The following is a 21,785-nucleotide window of genomic DNA, read 5'->3' as shown; positions in this document are numbered from 1 at the left end:
TGCAAAAGGCACCGCTCCTATAAAAACAGCTACCCCACTGATGGCTAGTCACCCTGACGAAGCCGGCAGGAGGCCGGCGAAAGCTAGGTGTTTTAATGTTTTAATAGCAATAAATTTTTGTAACTTTTTAATCTCCTGGTGGTCTCACTGCTTGTGACCCTTCGAACATGAATTTACCCAGGAGTCATCCTCCAATTTGATCTCCTTCCTGTGGATTCATATTTATATTCTATAGATCTATTCATAAAACCTGTAAGTTTAAATAGATTTACTTAGCTGCATAGGTTAAAAGAAGTAGACTCCTTTCCTGCATGAATATCACAATATTTCACATAAATGTAAATAGGTGATTTGCTTCTATTTATATTTATTTGCAAACTCAAGTCTGTTGAGTTTTTTTACACCTTGGTCATTTGACTTCATGATTCTAAATAACCCGGCAGTTAAAAGCACTAATAAAATTTGGCTGATCCGGCCTCAGTGGCTTCTTGAAGCTTAGCTCAAAGGAAAAGTAACCAAAGTTCAAATCCTTCTCAAAACTGAAATCTGAGCTGGAGAAGCACACTAAAAGGAAGAACACGAAGTCATGTCTGATCATAGGCCCTTTATTATTTCTATCCCATTTTTCTTGCAGAAAGCCCCAAAAAGCACAAATGAGTGTCCCTCCACAATTCATCCTCACAAAAACCAACTTGAAGAGATAGCTTAGCTCAGAAACAAGGACTAACCTCAATCAATTCTATCATCACATAAAAATTGAACATGCATTTTTCCACACACAAACCAAGCACTGTATCACACAGGCTTATGGCCTGTTGTTTTTCTCTTATCAAACTTAGCTCCATCATTTGGTTTTTCTATTTATTATTAAATTTACATCTTGCCATTCTCTTGTAGTAAGGACCCAAGGTGGCTTATATAACACTAAAGCAAAATACGTTATATAAGCATGACAGGAAAATCAATATCATTAAAATCATTACAGTGGAGATACAAATATGGAGAGGTTGCAGGGAAAGCAGGCAGGAGGAAGAAGAGAAGAATGCTAGACTGTGTGAAGCATGCCACAGAGGTTAGGGTTAATGAAAACCCTAGTTTAATTTTCATTGGTAATGGAATTTTCCCATTTATTTTATAGTTGTAGACCAGGGCTTTTCAACCAGTGGTACGGGTACCATCTGTGGTACATTGGCACCTGGCAGGTGATACGCGACCATCCTAGAAAAGTGGTAGCGGGGGAGGGGAATGAGCTGAACCGGTGGCAGCACCCCACAAGCCTGAGCGAGAGATGGCTGGAGCTGCAGGGCTGTCAGGGCTCAGCGGAAATGCCAGGATCAGTGCCAGGCTCCAGCTGGAGCTCGGCACTGATCCTGGTGCTTCTGCTGAGCCCAGAAGAAGCGTCGATCAGCTGGAATGTTGCAGCATCTCCAGGGTCTTGTGATTTACATTCAGATGCTTGGCAACTGATTCATATTTATGATGGTCACAGTGTCCCAGGGTCTTGTGAAGTGACCAAAACCTGCTGCAACCACCCAGCAGATGGGGAGAATAAAAACCAAACACCCCCCACCCCACCCCCACTACTAATCCTCAACAGAAATGCTCACAACAATGAAAACCTCGGACAGGAGGAAGAGCGTGGTGTCTTGCTCGGCTTTGGCTTGGGGGGCACTTTTTTCAGTGCCACTGTAACTTCAAACAGTCACTAAGCAAACTGTTGTAAGTCGAGGACTACCTGTACTTTATCACTTTTTTTCCTTTTTTGGGGGGGGTCATCAAGTTTTTGACACCTTGCTAGGCGACTGGTGGTACTCGGATATTGCTATATCCTAAAAGTGGGTGAAAAGGTTGAAAAGCCCTGCCTTAGAGAACTTTTAAGAATCTATACCTGACATTAATTTCGTTTCTGAAATAAAAACCCAAGTTGGCTTATACTGTAACAGTGAAACAAAACACATTATGTACGCATGACAGGAAAATTAGTATCATTAAAATCATTGCTCTGGAGATAGGAATATGGAGAGGCTGCAGGTAAAGCAGGCTTGAGGAGGAAGAGAAAAATGTTGAGCTATGCAAAGCTTGCCAACTAGCTGCTGGTGCCTTTCTCTTTGGAGCATTAAAGCAGCCACTTTTTTACAATCATTTTCAGTAGTATAAATGGTGTCAGGACATGTAGAAACAAAAGGGAGATAGCTTTCACTGTACAGTGGTGGCGCGTGGTTAGAATGCAGGATTGCAGGATAACTCACTGCTCACTGCCAAGCGTTCGATCTTGACCGGCTCAAAGTTGACTCAAGCCTTCCATCCTGAGTCTGTACACCGCTTTAGAGAGGGCTGTAAAGCACTATGAAGCGGTATATAAGTCTAAATGCTGTTGCTATTGCTAAATGCTTCAGTACTGTATGATCCTCTGAAAGGTCTTTGCCACTTTTTTTTTCTCCTCCCAAGGTTGAGTTTATTTCCAATTAAGCTTTGCCAGTTTCTGTGCTGTCAAGATAACCTTCAAACCAATACAGTTAGTAGTAGCAATCCTTTTAATTAATAATTGCTTCTTTTTTCTTCTCCTCCTTCTCCTCTTTTTTTAAGTCAGGACAGCCACAAAAGTCCCCAAATTGTTGGAGATATCCAAATGCAGGATTCTCCACATTGTCAGCACAGTCCAACCTTTGGCATCACCCACATGGTCTGCACAAAGGACAGAGAGAGACTTCAAATGGTCTGCCCATTTGTGCCAGAGCCAAGGTTTTGCTGGGAAAGGTCATGAGTTACACACCACTCGGTGAGAGGCATTCCCATTTATTTAAACAACCCTCTCAGGAAAACACTTTTTTGGAGGGGGGAAGATGTGTGGTTTTTAGATTCAGTCCATGGAATATTTAAGAATGGGCAGTGTCTCGAGGGCCAGGTGGCAGGGCTTCTATAAAGTCTCTAGTATTGTACATGTAGTCCTCGATTTACAATAGTTCATTTAGTGACTGTTCAAAGTTACAATGGCACTGAAAAAGTGACTTACGGCCATTTTTCACACTTACAACCATTGCAACTTCAAAATTCAGAAGCTTGGCAACTGGTTCCTATTTATGACGTGTTGCATTTGATCAGCTTTTGCGACCTTCTGTCAAAGCACGTCGATGGGTAAGCCAGATTCACTTAACAACCATGTTACTAACTGAACAATTGCATTGATACACTTAACAACAATGGCAAGAAAAATCGTAAAATGAGGCAAAATTCACCTAACACTTTTTTTTCACTTAGCAACATAAATTTTGGGCTGAATTGTGGTCATAAGTCAAGGACTTATTTGAAAAATAAGTTTGAAAAATACTACATCATCTTTCAAGAGCCTTTTATGCAAAGATAGATGGTGTAGCTAGGACTTCATGTATGCAGAACTTGGACTTTTATTTAAAATCTAATTATTTATTTCATGGGAATTAACTGTGCCCATTGCATAACTATGAATAATATACAGTGCATAATTCCACACATTTTTAAGCATTCCAGGGTGCATTCCAAATTAGTATGAACGCTAATGGAAAAAGTATTATTAGTTGCTATGAAAATACAATTCAAAAATTATACCGACTCTACTTTCTAGTCAACTACTTGCTAATTGTAAGTGCAAGGACTGGTCACAAAGTGCTTTTTCAGCACTGTCATAACATCAAGTGGTTGTTAAACAGGGCAGCTGTTGAGTGAGGACTACATATATGGCTTAGTTCCATTTGCAATCATTTACAAAAAAATAATTTGCCCTTTCTTAGTTATACCATTTCTTCACCTTTCCAGTCTAGATCCCTAAAGATAAAGGTAAACTATTGTAGGAAATCATTTCATTTTTCTTCTTGTATATGTCCTTCAATAAGCAATGGATCTGAATTCCCATTTCCCTAATAAATTATGTCACTATTCCCATAAGTAAAAATGAAAATAAGTGTTTCAAAAACACAATATACTTGTCTTCCACAAACCAGTAGGATTTTCAAGGCCACTATGGGCACAATCCATGGTGCTCATTGTCATACCCAAATAAGTGCTCCTCAAATATAATTTCTGGGAATTATAGGCATTTAGATTCCAACCTATCTGGAAGACATGCAATTGGAAAAGGCAGCCCTAGATAGCGTATGTTGAAACACATTACTTCCTTATGTCCTGTCAACATAAAACTATTGAGCAGCCAAGAATAATCTTCCTATGGATGAAAACATTACAAAAGCATTTTTGCTACATGCTTCCTAATTACAGGACTGCCTCAATCTAGATAAATCTGATTGTAATCTACATGGGAGGCATATACTGTAAGAAACCATGCATGGTTATATTGAGGTATAATTCTAAGAGTTCAGATTTACCCAAAATAGGATAGCATTCTCCACCCTGGTTTCTTCCAGATGTGATGTAACTGCAGTTCTCAAACTTTTGAGGCAGCACTGGCTATGTTGAGTAGAACTGCATATACGAAAATCACCAGACCAAAAAAGATTGATTTTATCCAATGTTCAACATTCCAGAAGATGGATAAGCAAATGCTTCAGAAAGATCTAACCAGGGCATAACTGAAACTGGTATAAAAATGGCATATTAATTCGCAGATTTGTATGAGCCTTCCAAATGTGCTTTCCTATTACGTTAAGAAAACAACATCCATAATCTCTTTTGCTATGTTGGACTGATGATAATTGCAATTGAAGCCCAAAACAGATGGCCAGTACTGTACATGGAAAATGGGCAGTGATGTAAAGTATTTAAACATGTCAGTTCCAAATCTTTCAGTATGAACAGCACTTTATTTCCGGAAACAAGAAAAGCAAATCTTATGTTTAATCTGCCGAAATTAGAATTGTTCCAGTTAGTTCCTATTATCCTATTATACTTCCTTGCCTAACATGGTCCTTGATCCTAGACTGCTAGCAGACTGAGAACCCTTGACTCTACCAGTATTTTTTTTTTTTAAAAATTAAATATCTATGCGCTTTTGCCTATGGCTCTTCAAATTTTGCAGAACTACATCTTCCACCTTCCCTCAATTTGTTAGGTTGACTAGGAACTGCGAGGACTTACAGGTACATCAGCTGAAGTGCCATAAGTTACCTATCTCAATCAAAATGTAAACAAATCAGTTGCATAAACACAAGATAATGTACAGCCTCTATAGTACACAATAAATACCAAAACATATTCATAATAGTTGTGTTGCATTTGCATCAGTAATATAGCATTATATCCAGAGTTTTATAAAAAGAACACCTTACACTCCATTCTAGTGCCATTCTCGGCTCCTTCACAGGTCCATTACTGATGGCCAAGTTGAGGTTTTGAACAGGAGTCAAATGTTGAAGGCCAGACCTGGAGATTGCTTTCCTGTAAGAGAGGGATAACAAATAGAAATTTAAAATGATTGAATTTGCCATCCTCTTTCATCCTCCTCTTAATCTGCATGTAAAAAACATTTTTAAAAAAGAACTATTTATTAATCATGTATCACTTCATTAGCAACAGGGACTAAGCTCCTTTTATGAAATTGCTTGAATGTACAATGTTCTTAATTAAAGTTGCTATTTATATAAGTTCAGTTGGAAGAAATATCTACTGGATTGATCAGAAATTTGCTCTGAGATAGCAATAATATAATATCCTCTTTTAGCCTGGAATTGAAGGTAATTGTGGGTACAATAAAGCATTAGTTTCATTCCGTTTCAATTTAAACTAAATTCAATAGATTTCATTAGGTTTTTTTAGATCTTTCTGCTGTATTAGTCTCAGTTGGTTTTCATTATCAGCTGGTTTGTTTAACTGTTCAACGTTGCTGTTAAATTTGATTTATGAGGATTTCATATTTTGTGTTTTTATTGAACTTTCTCTAAGCGGTATTAACTGGGATCTCAGCAATCTAAAATTCCCACAGAAACAGCATTATTTTGTATAACCGGTAGGGGTCCAGTGCAATCCATAATGTCATCATATGCATCATGACATCATTGCACAAATAATATGAATTTTGTAATTTGTGTTGCTCACATCACTATATTTTAAATCACCATGGCAGTAATTACATTTCTGCATCAATAAAACTGTTTAAAGGGAAGATCCTGGGCTTGTTGTTGTTCTCCTTCTTCAGAAGCTATTCAATCTGAGTTTCTGAAAGCCCTGTTCCATGTCCTTTATTCAACTTCAAATGTCCTTGGCTGCATTTCTCTTGGTGTTTACTTGAGAATTTACCACCTCGGATTTTGGCTGAAGCAAATCCTTTAGGGCAGCGGTTCTCAACCTATGGGTCACGACCCCATTTGGGGTCGATCGACCATTTCACGGGGGTCGCCAAGCAAGACTATCCGCCATTTTTTTCCCCTTTTCCGGCGGGTGCCTTACCTCCCTTGGGCTGGGCCAGCTGGTGGTCGGCCTGCTCCGTCTCTGCCGCTTGCCAGCTATGCCTCGGCCAGCACAGGGGGCAGAACCACGCATGCGCGGCGCTCCCGGGCAGGGAAAGTCCTCGACTTACGACCGGTTGGGTAGTCCTTGACTTACAACTGGTTTAGTCCTCGACTTACGACCGGTTTAGTCCTCAACTTATGACCAGTTTAGTCCTCGACTTACGACCGGTTGGGAGTCGCGGCATTAAAAAGGTTGAGAACCACTGCTTTAGGGTGTGTTTCTGGTTTACCTCACACTACTGTATAGGTTCTCCTCACCACTGAGGAGGCAAATTGATTCTGATCTAGAATATTATGGTGTCTCTCACTCCAGGCAATATTGTCTCCTAGCCCAGATAAAATCTTAGTCAAACTCAAACAGAGGTTTTAGATTTATAAAATGACAGGGCCAAAAATCATCAGTTTCTATTATGCTGCAATTGCAAGTTCTCCATGGACAATTTCTAGCTACTCCTAGAATAAAATAGAATAGAATAGAATAGAATAGAATAGAATAGAATAGAATAGAATAGAATAGAATAGAATAGAATAGAATGGAATGGAATGGAATGGAATTTGAGGGCTTCTAGTCCAGCCCCCTGCTCAAGCAGGAGAACCTATACCATCTCAGACAAGTGACTGTCTAGCCTCTTTTTTAAAATCTCTAGTGATGAAGCACCCACGATTTTTGGGGGCAAGCTATTCCACTGGTTAATTGTCCTCACTCTCAGGAAGTTTCTCCTTAATTCTAGGTTGCTTCTCTCTTTGATCAGTTTTCAACCCTTGTTTCTTGTCCCACCCTCAGGCGCTTTGGTGAATAATGTGACCCTCTCTTCTTTGCGGCAGCCCCTCAAATACTGGAATATTGCTATCATGTCTCCCCTATTTCTTCTTTTCTTTAGACCAGTGATGGTGAACCTTTTAGAGACCGAGTGCCCAAAACTCACCCCACCCACCCCCACTCCCACCCCCACCCCGCCCGCAGGGCCACCCACCACCTCCACGTCCTGCCATAGCAGATCACCAAGGTGGCCCTGCAGCGCTGCCATGGCGGCCCTGCCCTCCACCCACGCCCCATAACATCATCTGTGTGCAACAGGGTGCAAGGGCAGAGACTTGTCCCTGCTGCCCAGCTGCCATGTGCTTGGCTGCGCTGCTCCGTGCAGCCGTACCCAGGGGCGACTCTCCTCCAGGGGAGCTGCTGGTGAGGAGGGGGCTGGGGGGGAGGTGGGGCTGGGACAATAGTGCGCGTGCCCACAGAGAGGGCTCCGAGTGCCACCTCTGGCACACGTGCCATAGATTCGCCACCACTGCAGCCGTTCTTCGTATGTTTTAGTCTCCAAGCCTTTGATCATCTTAGTTGCTCTTCTCTGAATTTTTTTCCAAATTCTCAACATCTTTTTTGTGATATGGTGACCAAAATTGGCTGCAGTATTCCAGGTGTGGTCTTACTAGGGTTTTATAAAGCGGTACTAATAGCTCGTGTGATCTTGATTCTATGCCTCTGTTTATACAACCCAGGAGCTTTTTACTTTGGCTTATACTGGTATATTATATAGACCAGTGGTTCTCAACCTGTGGGTCGGGACCCCATTTGGGGTCGATCGACCATTTCATGGGGGTCGCCAAGCAAGGCTGTCCGCCATTTTTTTTTGTCCGCCATTTATTTTGTCCACCATTTTTTTTCCCTTTTCCGGCGGGTGCCTTACCTCCCTTGGGCTCGACCAGCTGGTGGTCGGCCTGCTCCGTCTCTGCCACTTGCCAGCTACGCCTCAGCCGGCGCAGGGGGCAGAACCATGCATGTGCGGTGCTCCCGGGCAGGGAAAGTCTTCGACTTACGACCGGTTGGGTAGTCCTCAACTTACGACCAGTTTAGTCCTTGACTTATGACCAGTTTAGTCCTCGACTTACGACCGGTTTAGTCCTCGACTTACGACCGGTTTAGTCCTCGACTTACGACCGGTTGGGGTCGCGGCATTAAAAAGGTTGAGAACCACTGATATAGACAAATATACTAGTCTTCCAAACAACGGCCATACATGTTTCTATTCAGGTACAGAGCTAAAGTCAATAATCTAGTATTGTTATATTGTTCATTGTCCCACTGATGGCATCTGACACTCATAAAATTGATTATCAGAATGTTTAGTTGTCTAACTTTCTGATCAAGAAACTACAATTATCCTTTCATAAAACTTAACTTGGACAACCCCTACAAAGATTGCCAAATTTCTTGAGATAGCTCTGGCTTGCAGCAACTGACTGATATTCTCTTTTCACTATTGCTTCATGGGGGGGAGTTGTCCTGTATTTTAAATTTTATATATTTGTGCTTTATTGGTGTTTCTGTATTTTAAATTCTGCATTTGTGTTGTATTGGTCTCTGGGACAAAATATAAAATAAAATCAACAAATATACATCTCATTCATATCTATTTCTGCATACACATATCCTTCTTATTTTTGTCTTGTTGTTCTAGTAGTTCACTTCGAATAGACATAAGCTTGCAAAATACATCATTTTTGTGATTCAAAGGAGATAAATGTAGTTTCTTGCCAAGGCTTCACATATTATTAGAAAAAACATCATGTAAAGCCCCTTCCAACCTAGCTAGAAATGACTGTTAAACAATCCTTTCAGCAGTTATTTTAGTCTCTCACTCTCTAAATCTCCTTTGTAGAAACTCCACGTATGCTTTTTATAGTGCCAAGGCTGTACCTATTCCTGTACTCTTCCTGTTCTATTTATATATTACATGGATATATAAGCTCTTCCACCTTTCTTCCCTTTTTTCCAGATCTGCCAGTTTATGTAGTTATGAGACTTGTAATCAGCTTCCCCAGTCTAATTATCAAGAACTAAAAACATGACATAAATACCCATTACTGAAATGAGTCTAACTCTGCTTGGCAGATATTTTGCTGCATAATAGCAATGTGCTTTTCTTGCTGTAACATATTGTTGAGAAATCATTTTGACTGAACACTACTAAACAAATAGCTTAAAATGATCTATTTCAAAATGCCTCTGAGATTGCGTTCATGCCAATACATGGCTGTCATCACAAGAGAGAAAAGCAAAAGCGTTCCTGGAGCTCACATGCTGTCAAGCCCAAAGCCAAAGATGACGCAGTGAATTCCAATTCTTAATTTGCTTACACCTAATAGACAGAATCTTGCCAGATCAAAGCTATAACCTTCTAACCTAATAGAGATTACCTGGGAGATTCTAGGGTGTGAACTACCCTCAATCTTTTCCTCCTTTTGCTATCCGGTTCAGGACTACACAGTCTCTTATTTTGGACTTTTGGAATATGCAGCCTCCACCTTTGGAAACCGTGGAGTTCCTGCCAGGATTGACCCCCACTCTTTCTCCAGGTGCACACTCCATCACATATACATTCTTCATATGGCAACATTTGCAAAGATAGCAAACATGAACAAGCATTCCTTCATTAGAACTGCTTTGTACTATGTTCAAACATAATTTTTGCTGACCAAAAATTATTTGCCACCAGGAGTACAGCCCCAGGAGCGCACACTCAGGAGTGCTCTCCCACTTACCTTTATTTTCAGAATCCCTGCTTCCCTATTTATATCCATTAGAATTTATATCCATGTTTATTACAGCTTTCCTGTAATTCAAGTGCCCCCAATATGGCATCCTCTAGCTATGAGGCTATATTGTTTGGAATTATATTCAACTGAAGAATAGCAATTTGGGGAAAGCTGATATGACATACATCTCAGCAAATTGCACCCTGGGATGACATGTCTAGGCACCAAAACAAAGCATAGTCAGGTCTTGGTTAGTTATCGAATGAGAGACTGGGAGAGTATACCATGGCTGTAGGTTACCTTGAGAAGTTGAAATAATATCCTAGAAGAAAGAGATGGAGAACCACTTCTGTGTCGTTGTCCGAAAAATAGCATGAAACATCCATGAAGCCATCAGGAGTTAAACTTGCTACTTTTTTAAAAAAGCTACTTTTTCTATAATACATCAGATGAAAATTTTTGTCTGGATTTACACACTACCCTAAACCATAACATGAATTATTTGGGTCTGGCACAGTGAATTCAGCCACTGTGATTTGTAAGCATAAATTATGGCTTTTCTTTCATATATGAATACAGGTAGTCCTCAACTTACAACAGTTCATTTAGTGACCATTCAAAGTTACAACAGCACTGGAAAAAAAGTGAGCTATGGCTGTTTTTCACACATGACCATTGTACCATCCCCATGGTCACGTGATCAAAATTCAGATGCTCGGCAAGTGGCTCATATTTATGACAGTTGTAGTGTCCTGGGGTCATGTGATCACCTTTTGTGACCTTCTAACAAGCAAAGTCAATAGGGAAGCCAGATTCACTTAATAATCGTGTTATTGACAACTGCAGTGATTCACTTAACAATTGTGGTAAGAAAGGTCATAAAATAAGGAAAAATTCACTTAACATTCTTGTTTAGCAACATAAATTTTAGGTTCGGTTTCAGTCGTAAGTCAAGGATTATCTGCTTGAACCTAGTTGTGTAGCTTATTGATTTATTTAATCAACACATCTTGCTTGAAACAAATACTACTAGTGTAGTGTGTGAAATCAGCCAGAAATGTTTCTAAAGGTAAAATGAATTAATTTCTGTCTTCCTGATGCCATCCCAGATACTGTAGCTTTATTTTATTCTCATTTTTTTTGAACCCATGTGATCAACCTTTAAGGCTTCATATGTCTGCTTCTGGCTGATAATTATTTAGAACGTCATTTTCCAGTCTGGTGAACTCCAAATGTATTGGATGCCAACTGTTATCATTCATCACCAGCCAAAGGCTATATTGGCTGAGAATTATGGGAGTTAAAATCTAATGTCAGATATGAAAAAAGTTGGTTTATAAGATCCAGTGCTGAACACCGAGTCGTGATATGGCTGTTACTTTAACAGGATTCAACACAAAGAGGACTAATATAAAACTCCGTTGCAACTCTCAAGTTCAACATATAAATATTCCAACAATGTCTCAAAATATGGAACTAGAAATCTATTTTCTGTGCATTTTTTTCACAACAATGCTCCTGTATACAATAACTGTTTGCAAATCATATAAACACCTAAAAGGCAGCAGATCCAAACATGAGAGTAATACTTTATAAGTATAACCAATAAGATTGTGCAATACTTCAGATTCAGTTCCAATATGTTGCTAAGGAATGAGAGGAGTAGCCAGAAAAAGTTGCACCTCGGGCTGTTTTCAAATACTCCTTTTCAAAATTATTTCTATAGACTTTGAGACATATTTCTGACCCACCTTATTATCAGCTAGCTGATTCCCTCCCAATATTTTGCTAATAGTCAATAACATTTGACTACAATACAGTATATTGGCTGAATTCAGATACAAAAATAAGCTACCATTGTGATCTGACATCACTTGAGAAATGGGATCAAAATTTGGGGTAATGTTTTTAAATTATGTCAGGGCTAAAATGGTTCTTCTAATAGATATTAAAGTTAAGACACTTTTTAAGTTAACCTTGACAGATCCACTCAATTTTATTGAAAGCCTTTCAAAGGAATCTGTGAATCAGTCTAAATGTTAATCAATTTAAAGATTTGCCAGGTAGCAAGATTAGGTTTGATCTGAGATTCAAAGGCAACAAGATTCAGTTAGAACACTGTAGATTCGATTCAATAAAAGGTTCAATCATATGCTACAATGGGGGAGTTTCTGAATAAATTTAACTCTTTAATGTGTTGGGTTAGTATGGATGGAGCTCCTTGCTGGATAGATTTGTATATGTTTGGCATATTTTTACAGTGTTATGTAACCATATTCCCTGTCTTGTTCCTTTGCTTTTTATTGTATTTTTAACTTTGTGAGCTGCTGAGAGTCAGTCTGGAGTCAGGCAGAACTGAAATCAAATAAATAAGAATTGTAATAAACACAGCAAGGATGGTACACCCTTCTGAGAACATGAACTCTGTCAAATTAAAGCTAGCTATCTTCAAAGGTCTTGCTCAGATATTAACCTGCACTTCTTTTAAGAAAGAGGTCAGCAGAGATGAAGAAAGCAATGTCCAAATTGTTCAGCAAAACCTCCAAAAGTTAACCATTGAGTTTGCAACTATTTTTAAAAAAGTAAATAAATAGGATAAGTGAGTGTTGTACATACAACGTTACTCTGATACAAAAAAACAGCCTGCAATGGACCTTAACAGCAAGTACATTATCTGAGACCCATTCAGGCAGTGAAGCAGCCTCAGAATTAATATTTAAAAACTGGAGAGATGGGGGGGGCTATGGTGGGGAAGAAAGTATTCAAGAAGTACAAACTGGACAGAGAGATTAATAGGCTATCGAGTGAGCAAATACATTAAGAGTTAAGATAAGAATAAAAAGATATGGATTTGGAAAAACACAAAGTCAATGATCAAATCAGTCAATCCTAAAGGAAATCAACCCTAACTGCCCTTTGGAAGGACAGATACTGAAGCTGAAGCTCAAATACTTTGGCCACCTAATGGGAAAGAGGACTCATTGGAAAAGGTCCTGATGTTGGGAAATATTGAAGGCAAAATGAGAAGGGGATGGCAGAGAATGAGATGGTTAGATAGTGTCATCCACTCAATGAACATGAATTTGGACAACTCCAGGAGAGAGTGGAAGGTGGGGGGCTTGTGTGCTGTGGTCCATGGGGTCATGAAGAGTCAGACATGACTTAGCGACTGAACAACAACAACAAATAAAACACAAGAAACAGTAAGCTAGATTGAAAAGAGCAGCAGGGGGAAAAAATCTGTTTTTTTAATTCACCCCAAGCAAACTTGCCTTAACAAATTCTATGCAAAGCATAAGACAGAAATAACATGGCAGCAACTAATATATCCCCCTGTCCCTTTCCCCATCATGGGCAAATGCTCTAATAGGCAGGGTTCACAAAGCTGATAAAACATGTTGGCTGGCTACAGGGAGTATGCCAGGCAATGCTTTGGATTATTTTTAGAAGTAATGACATTCATTCATATTTACAAAAGCTGGGATTCTAGCAGGGGTTTAAATAATAGGAGGAAAATGATGAATCATTAACACAGTATTTACAAATATGATAAACTGTGTAGCCAGTTTCACATACAGAATTATTATATTGCTACACAATTTGCCATTAGTTTAAACAAAATCAAATGCTGAAATGGATCTAATTGACATTAAGCTAACCTTGGACAATAATCAATGAACCATATCAGTTCATAAAGTAAATAACACATGCAGTAAAATGAATGGCAACAGATGGTAGAAAGTCATATCCCAGATATAGTTTCAGGACAGAAGGAGAAGTGGACAAATTTCTTGTAACAAAACCTCTCATTGGCTCAGGCTTCCTGAAAAGTGATCTAACAATGGTGATCTTTCCAGAAGGTTATTTTGACTACCTTTTTCCGCCAACCACTTCCCAAACCTGCCAAGCAAAGATTTATTATTTTTAATCTGAAAGTAAACAATGATAATCTCCTATGAGATTTTATAACAAGTCAATTTGAACTCTAAGGCCTCTAACTAAGATGGGGGCCACATATCAGTTGCAACAAACAGATCCTCAGAACAAATAATGTGACCCAAGACATTGACTGCCTCAAAATCAACCTCAAATTCTCAGAAGTTTGAAGCCAGTTTAAGAAGCACTCCAAAAGAACCTATATTCACAAAGCAGAGATAATTTCCTTAGCAGCAGTTCCCTCATTAAAATCCTAGCAGGATTGAAATACAGCCACATCTACATATGTGAGTATCTGTCTGAGAAAAACACAATGATTATTTTGATTGTCTTGTCCTCGTCTTTCTGTCTTATAGTCTTTCAAGGGATGGCTGTCTTCATTGGGAATATCTTCTTCCAACACAACTCATGTAGCAGAGCATCTCTCCACAGAACTGAAAAGTCCTAGCCATAGTGGTACAAATATCAAAGGCCTTAAAAATTAATGCTAAACTGAAGTGCCCATCTTCTGTATAAACACTTGGCTGTACACTTCTACTCACAGAAAGAGATTCTTTTTAACTGGCTGGCAAAGGAGGCTTCATTCTGATTTCAGTAGCTCTCAATTTCTTTCAGCTTGGTTTAAAATAACCTTGCTTTCTATTGATTTGTTCTGAAGTTCCTGTAGCAGAAACAACAGCTATTTCGTTGTTTCTTAATTAGCTTAAGGCCTAATAAATGAGTATCTAGGGCTCTGTAAACCTCATAAGTAAGACAAGGATGGCAAAGTAATATCCTGAATAGGCTTTTCTTCAAATCTGGAACTCATCTATGGAATTCTTGATTTGGATTATTTAATCCCTTTCCTATGTTCATACAGTAGGGAAAGTCTTCCACCAAAATGGGAAAAGCTGTGGTAGTTTTCACCAGTTTATACAATTTTATAGAATTATACTCAGTGTACTTGAAGCCTTTATCACACAGTAATCATGTCACAAAAGGAATGGTAAGGAAAATATTTTAATTAAGAGGGCTCCTCATATTTCTCCTATGTACAATGATGTCACAAAGAAAGGATAATTCCCTCATGTAGTGATATTACCCAACACTGAGAGTAGACTTTATAGTTAAGAAGATCCCTAAAAGTATTTTTAATTAAGGACAGCCAGAAACCCCTGACAGCCAAATCTTGAAATATCTCTCTGCTTCTGTAATATATTGAAAAATAGCATAATGATGCCCACAACCCTAAAATTATCTGCGCCTTATCCTGTACAATTCTTACACGAAGAATCTCATAAACTTGACTTTTTCCAAAAATGACTGACTGCAGAGTCATATTCCAATTTAGAATTCCTGGTTCCTCAATTTCTCTACCCCCTGACTTTCTGAAATCTTCAACTCATCCTCATTGCCAAAGCAATCTAGGTAAGTAAATTGTGTCAGCCAGAAATGAAATTGTAATTGGGTTAGCTGTTAATATTACTTTTCAGAAATTAAATTCTTTAGTCCTTCTAGCAGTGCTGCCAATATGTAGAGCAGTGATATCCAACATTGACAACTTTAAGACTTGTGGACGTCAATTCCCAGAATTCCTTGCTGGCTCGGAATCCTGGGAGTTGAAGTCCCCAAGTCTTCAAGTTGCCAAGGTTGGACACCCCTAGTGTAAAGAATTAGGAAGATAACCTTGATGGAGATATGCAGGAACCATTATCTAGGGGGGGGAATCTGAAGCATTTTTTAAAAAATACAGAATTCAAGGTAACATTCAGAAAAGGCTCAAACAGACACCTCCTTAATTCACTGAACTATAAGTGGGGGGAGGTATAGTGCAATCAGTTAAATAAGTCTATTATTATAATCAATCCTAATAAAACTAGTTTTAGTTTTCCTGTGGAGCTGATTTGTCTACCTAGTGGAATTGATGCAAGGCATTACTCCTGGAGAAAAATAAAATATAAAAGATGGTGGTAGATTTGCAAGTTTGCATCTGAGCAGCCCAAGAAAATCCTGTGAACTTTCTTTGGAGATGGGGAAACAAAAAAAAAGATGCAATCATTTGAACAACTTACACTATTAACCATGTTTATATTGGTTTCATTTATTAGCTTTTTTCAAGCTAGCTCACCTGCCACTGGCTGACCTACTATGTTCCAAAAAAATAGCAAGACTGCCTCTATATAAGTGTCTTGGCACATAAAAGGGAGAACGGATTAAATGATCAACCGTAAGCAATATATATGTTTATAGGAACTGGGAAATCTGACATTACCACTAAGTTGAATACAATTGAGCAATAAATGAAGTAAAAGCAATCAGCTGGTCTCCCACATTCAGCAATCAGGGCACACCTTCAGATTATTTTCCACTTGTTTCCTTCATTTCCTTCATGTTATGCAAGACACTTCTCATTGCATCAAAGAGCATATGATTGAGAAGGGGAAGGTGTCTTAAGCCTTGTTCTGTCAATCTTTTTCTTAGCCTCTGGCCAATAAAAAGACTAAGGAACATTTCTGAGTATTCTATATTTCCAAGAGACTAAGAAAGCATTGATCTCATTAAAATACCACCTAGAGAATTGATATTATTTGAATAAAAATGCCTATTGCCTAATTTTGGCACATGTTCAGTGATTTAGAGTCCCTTTTGCTCACAATTTCTAATTCAGGGGATTATTTGATGAACAGGATAAACTTCTCTCATTTCCCCTAACTATACTCTTTTTAAACACCAGGGGAAAAAAATAAAGAAACCAACAGCTGTTCATTACAGAATCTTCAAACTGTACAGCAAATAGGTTTGTCAAAGTTTGGCACTTATATTTATGTGTAATTCAGTTTAAAGTCCATAATCAATTCAACTGAGCAACTAATGTCAGCCTGAGATAAAGTATTTACTAATTTTATAGCAAACTGAAAGGAAAATGGATGGGGGAATATTTTGTTTTCTTTAAAAAAATATCAGGGTGAATATTACTAATTTATTTTTATTTATTTCCTCATTTTATTTATATCCTTTCTTTCCTTTAGTTGTAGGAAAGCATGTGACATATGAGTCTCTCCTAATTTTATCTCTGCAAAAACCGTGGTTCAAAGTCACTCAGTGAACTCCACAGTCAAGTGAAGCCTTGAATATGAATCTCACCAATAAAAGTTCAGCACCCCTTCATTTCTGTACTACGGAAGTGCTGGAGAAGAGGGAAGTAGATTAAAATAATTGTCACAAGAGCAAGCTAATCGGCATTCTGTACAGTTGATTTCTGTTTGGCATAGGAAGAATGGGTTGCTCCTGAGCTCAACTATCTTAGGAATTTGGAATACCTACTCAAAAAAGTATATGTGAAAATGGACAGTAAGTTAACCACTTTTCTCCATCCTCAACCTCTATGTAATTAAAGATCAGGACACCTTTCAAGACATCTTCCTACTCACAGTGAATTGGTTCTCCCATGAGCAAAATCAGACATTTCTCAGTGTGAAGTCAAAGGTTAAAATTTTTTAATTCAGTACTATGGGAATCTTGGGTAAGACCACAACACAAAGAGACAGCAGAGCAGAACCAATGAAAAATTAAGGGTGGAGATACTTTGCTGAACAGATATCATTCTAAATCCTTGACTTACCAGCATTCATTTAGTGACCGGTTCAAAGTTACAACAGCACTGAAAAAAGTGACTTATGACCAGTTTTCACACTTATGACCCTTGTACCATCCCCATGGTCACGTGATCAAAATTGGGTGCTTGGCAACTGACATGTATTAATGACAGTTGTACTGTCCTGATGGGATCATGTCAGAACCATTTGTAACCTTCCCAGGAGGCTTCTGACAAGTAAAGTCAATGGGGGAAGTCAGATTTGCTTAACAATCACATGAAACATTTAATAACTGCAGTGATTTGCTTAAGAACTGTGGCAAAAAGATTGTAAAATGAGATTCAACTCACTTATCAACTGCCTCAGTTAGCAATAGAAATTTGTGGCCCAATTGTGGCCCTAAGACAGTTAAGGACTACCTGTAATTTGACCAGGGTTAAAAATGTAAGAGTCTTCAGATTGAACAGTTCAAATTGTGACTACAATTACTTAAGCAAAGAGGCACAACTCCAGGTCCTAGATCAGATGTTCTGGCTCCATGAAAGACATATATATTCCTATCTCTATATCTATTTTACTCATTCCCCCCCCCCAAAAAAAGATTTTATTTTCTGACAGAAGCTTCTGACTAATCTCTGGTGCTTTTTAATACAGATAGTCCTCAATTTACAACAGTTCATCTAGTGACCGTTCAAAGTTACAACATCATTGAAAAAAGTGACTTATGACTGTTTTTCACATTTACAACCTTTACAGCATCCCCATGATCATGTGGTCAGATGCTTGAGAACTGATTCATACTTATGACTGCTGCAGTGTCCCAGGTTCATGTGATCAATTTTTGTGACCTTCTGACAAACAAAGTCAATGGGGAAGCCAGATTCACTTAACAACAGTGTTACTAACTTAACAACTGCAGTGATTCACTTAACAACTGTGGCAAAAAAGGTTGTAAAATAAGACAAAACAACAGTGTCTCACTTAGCAACAGAACTTTTGAGTTTAATTGAGGTCGTTAGTTGAGGACTACCTATATACTAAATGTAAAATATATATGATGCTTCCCTTCCCTGTTCTTTTTTAAAGATAATTGTTGACAACATTAATGTGACTATTTTTCCCTTTCTTTTTTCTAAATTCTTTTCTACAATTTTTCTTTCTGAAGGATAAAACTGAGGAAACGTAATCATCTGCCAAACGCAGCAAATACAGTAAAAGAATATGAAATGTAAACTGTTTACTTATAGATGCTTCCTTACCTACATTTTGGATATTTACATTCCAATTCAGCATTATCTTCTTTTTTCACATTTCTCAAATCAATTAGCATTGGGGCTCATCATCTTTTGCAAAAATTAAATAAAAGCTGAGCCAAGACTTTTTTTTTCTGATATCTCCACTATTTGACTTCTTTCCACTTTAAAATAGACTCCTTCAAACTTTCATTCTCAACGTCTTTATGATTTAATATTTCCTCCACCTTTTCTTAGTTTCAAAATGGCTAGCCCATATAGTCTCAGCCATCATCCCTCCATTGCTTCCTTGATATGTTTTGTCTATTTTTAGCATATGAACAAGAGGCTGGCTATAGTCACTTTTTATTTCATTATTTCTATAGCATTGTAATGAACATAATCATTGGCCAACCACATCAAAGGTGCGCATCAAATTCATTAAGCTATGTACAATTCCCAGAGCCCTTCAAAAATTGTTATAAAATTTCTATGTTTCATGTAATATAAGTGGAAAATAATTAAATACATAACCTGAGAGCAGTGTATAATCACAGTAGCCTTATATGTTAATTAAATGTTGTTCAAATTGAGATGAAATATATTTAATAATATCATTGGCCCCGCATTAAAAACTAGTATAATGTACACACCCCAAAATGTAAACACCTGAACCATGTGAAAATTAATCGGTTGGTGTGGGCTGGGATGTTATCAATATATAAATGCTGCTCATTCTGCCTCTATTGCTTACATAAATCCAGTGAAGTAATAGATATCTTGAATTTATTTTGGGGTATAATAAACTGAAATGTAGTTGTGACATGTTGTTGAGTAGGTGATTACCAGTCAGCCTAGACTAGATTATAGATGCCTCAAAAAAAATCCTATTGGTATCTGTACATGTATATGTACATGTACATATACATGTACACATATATCTATGTAAATAAAAATATAAATGTTCGTTTGTTCAAAATCTTAAATCTCCGAAGGTTCTTTACCGATTGCTTTGAAATTTTGACACAATGTTGCATTCGAATACGCGCGTGTTTTTATATACCTATATTATATAGATGTCACACCTGTGACAGGTAAAAACATGCTTTTTTGAAAAATAGCACCATCTGTTGGACATAAAAGCAACACACGCTTTTACCAGACTGAGCCACAGCAACGCGTGGCTGGGTACAGCTAGTTTTGTATATATTCCTGGATCCATCACTTTCAATAAATATGCAGGTAGCTTCTGGACCTCAGGTGATCTCCAATACAATACTGCAACTCTATCTGGACATCAATCATTCTGGGAAACATCCTGGTTGAATTATTGCATTGTATATGGAACATCCCTTTGGAAATAGTTCAGAAATTTTAGTTAACAAAAATGCTAGATTAATCACTGAGATGGATAAATGCAGATTTGATCTGTCAGTCTAATCCAAGGTTTTAATTGTGATTTTTTAAAGCTCTAAAAGCTTGGACCTTCCTAAAGGGATAGACATGAAGTCCTCCAGATGTTTTTTCAACAACTCTTATAAACAATATTCAGCTAAACTAAAGTAAGTATTGGGAGCTGTAATACAGAAGAATGTCTTAATAGTCAAACATTGTTCACATTTTATCTTTTTTAAAAAGCTTCATGTATACCTACTTGAACACTTTAGTAGTCTTTGATTACTCAGCATTACTCCTATTTAAGCTAGATCTTTGGGGTAGAATGATATATATAAAACAAAGAAGTTTTTTTAAGGATGCTCTTTCAAAGGACTTCATCTGGTTCCAACTTTTATTATATTTTCAGAATTAGATAAAGAGAATCCTCCTCCCATGTTCAGAATTTTAGATTATAATAAGTTGGAAATCCTTTTCATGAAGCTGTGTTAGATAGGTTCATTAATAATTTTTATTTTGTTTGTTGACTATACAAATTGTTTTTTATTCCCAAGAATTCTTATTATTGAATGGATTAAAAAGAAAGAAAAAGGTTACAGTGAATGTCTAAAATAAGTGAATGTTGATATTTATGTGTGGATGTTGACTATTCTAGATGAAATTTGTATAAGTTTATAAGTGATTTGATTCATGTAGTTATTTTTTTTTTCTACCTCCCGGTCAAGAAATTACTGCCCAAATAGTTAACATCAGACAAATCCAACAGACTTGCCAAATGCTGTTCCAGAAGGATGCTTTTCAATTAGAACTGAATGGAGACATGTGGAAGAGTTCTTGTCTGCTTTTTGTTTTGCTCGTTCTTCCTCTTCAGTGGTTTCAGTGATGATAACTACTAATAGCATGAACTGAAACCAGACATTCTGAATGAGAGGTTAGATTGTTCTATCTGTCAGGTATCAGTCATTGCTAATCAGCCAATATTTGTTGAGATATATCTAGAACAGTCTTGCTTAATTAGGTTTGAACATCAACTCCTGGAATTATTAACAATTTTAGCTTTATTCCAGAATAAACATAACACATATGGAGGAAACCACGAGATGGAAGGTTAACCTAAGGACAAATTCATATATTTTTAGAATGAACATTCTTCCATATTCTATTCACTTTTTATACTGTATATACTTTAACTTCTCTGAGGACCATCAAATTCTAGCAGCCTAGTACTTATCCAAGTTTGATTTCCTTACAAAGTAAACTATGACAATTTGCAAAATGTATTTATAAATATATGCATGTATACATGTAGATATGAAATTTGTCTACTATCTGAAACTCATCAGACCCATAGATGGAAGAATGCAATTTACCACCTGAAAGAACAACTACCGTAAATCTACTGAATCAATCAGAATTTCTGAGAGGCATTCTTGCATGCTATGAAGCTGTTAGTCTGCAAAGTTTGCAAAACCCTGTCTCTACTCGGCTCCCAGGAGACCTAGATCCCCCGGCCCGGGATCATCGGCTGTTGTTGTGCAACGCCAGGTCCGTGGTAAATAAGGCCCCCCTCATACAAGATCTTATTTTAGAGGGGGGTGCGGACCTGGCGGGTATTACTGAGACCTGGTTGGGCGTAGAAGGAGGAGTACCTCTTGTAGACATCTGCCCACCAG

The 21,785-nt window shown here is 37.9% G+C and overlaps 1 protein-coding gene across 1 annotated transcript in view; it reads right to left on the bottom strand.

The window, feature by feature from the left end:
• Nucleotides 1-21,785, bottom strand: part of DGKI (diacylglycerol kinase iota) — a 269,174-nt gene that overhangs the window by 145,718 nt on the left and 101,671 nt on the right. Inside the window, exon 3 of the mRNA XM_029285555.1 lies at nt 5,259-5,367. Within this exon, the coding sequence (XP_029141388.1) occupies nt 5,259-5,367 (109 nt within the window). The remainder of the gene's footprint in view (nt 1-5,258; nt 5,368-21,785) is intronic.

The sequence above is a fragment of the Protobothrops mucrosquamatus genome, unplaced genomic scaffold, assembly GCF_001527695.2.
Source record: "Protobothrops mucrosquamatus isolate PMUCROS unplaced genomic scaffold, P.Mucros_1.0 scaffold1857, whole genome shotgun sequence".
Lineage (NCBI taxonomy): Eukaryota > Metazoa > Chordata > Lepidosauria > Squamata > Viperidae > Protobothrops > Protobothrops mucrosquamatus.
The sequence above is the reverse complement of the archived record's forward strand: the minus strand, read 5'-3'. Positions and strand labels throughout refer to the sequence as shown.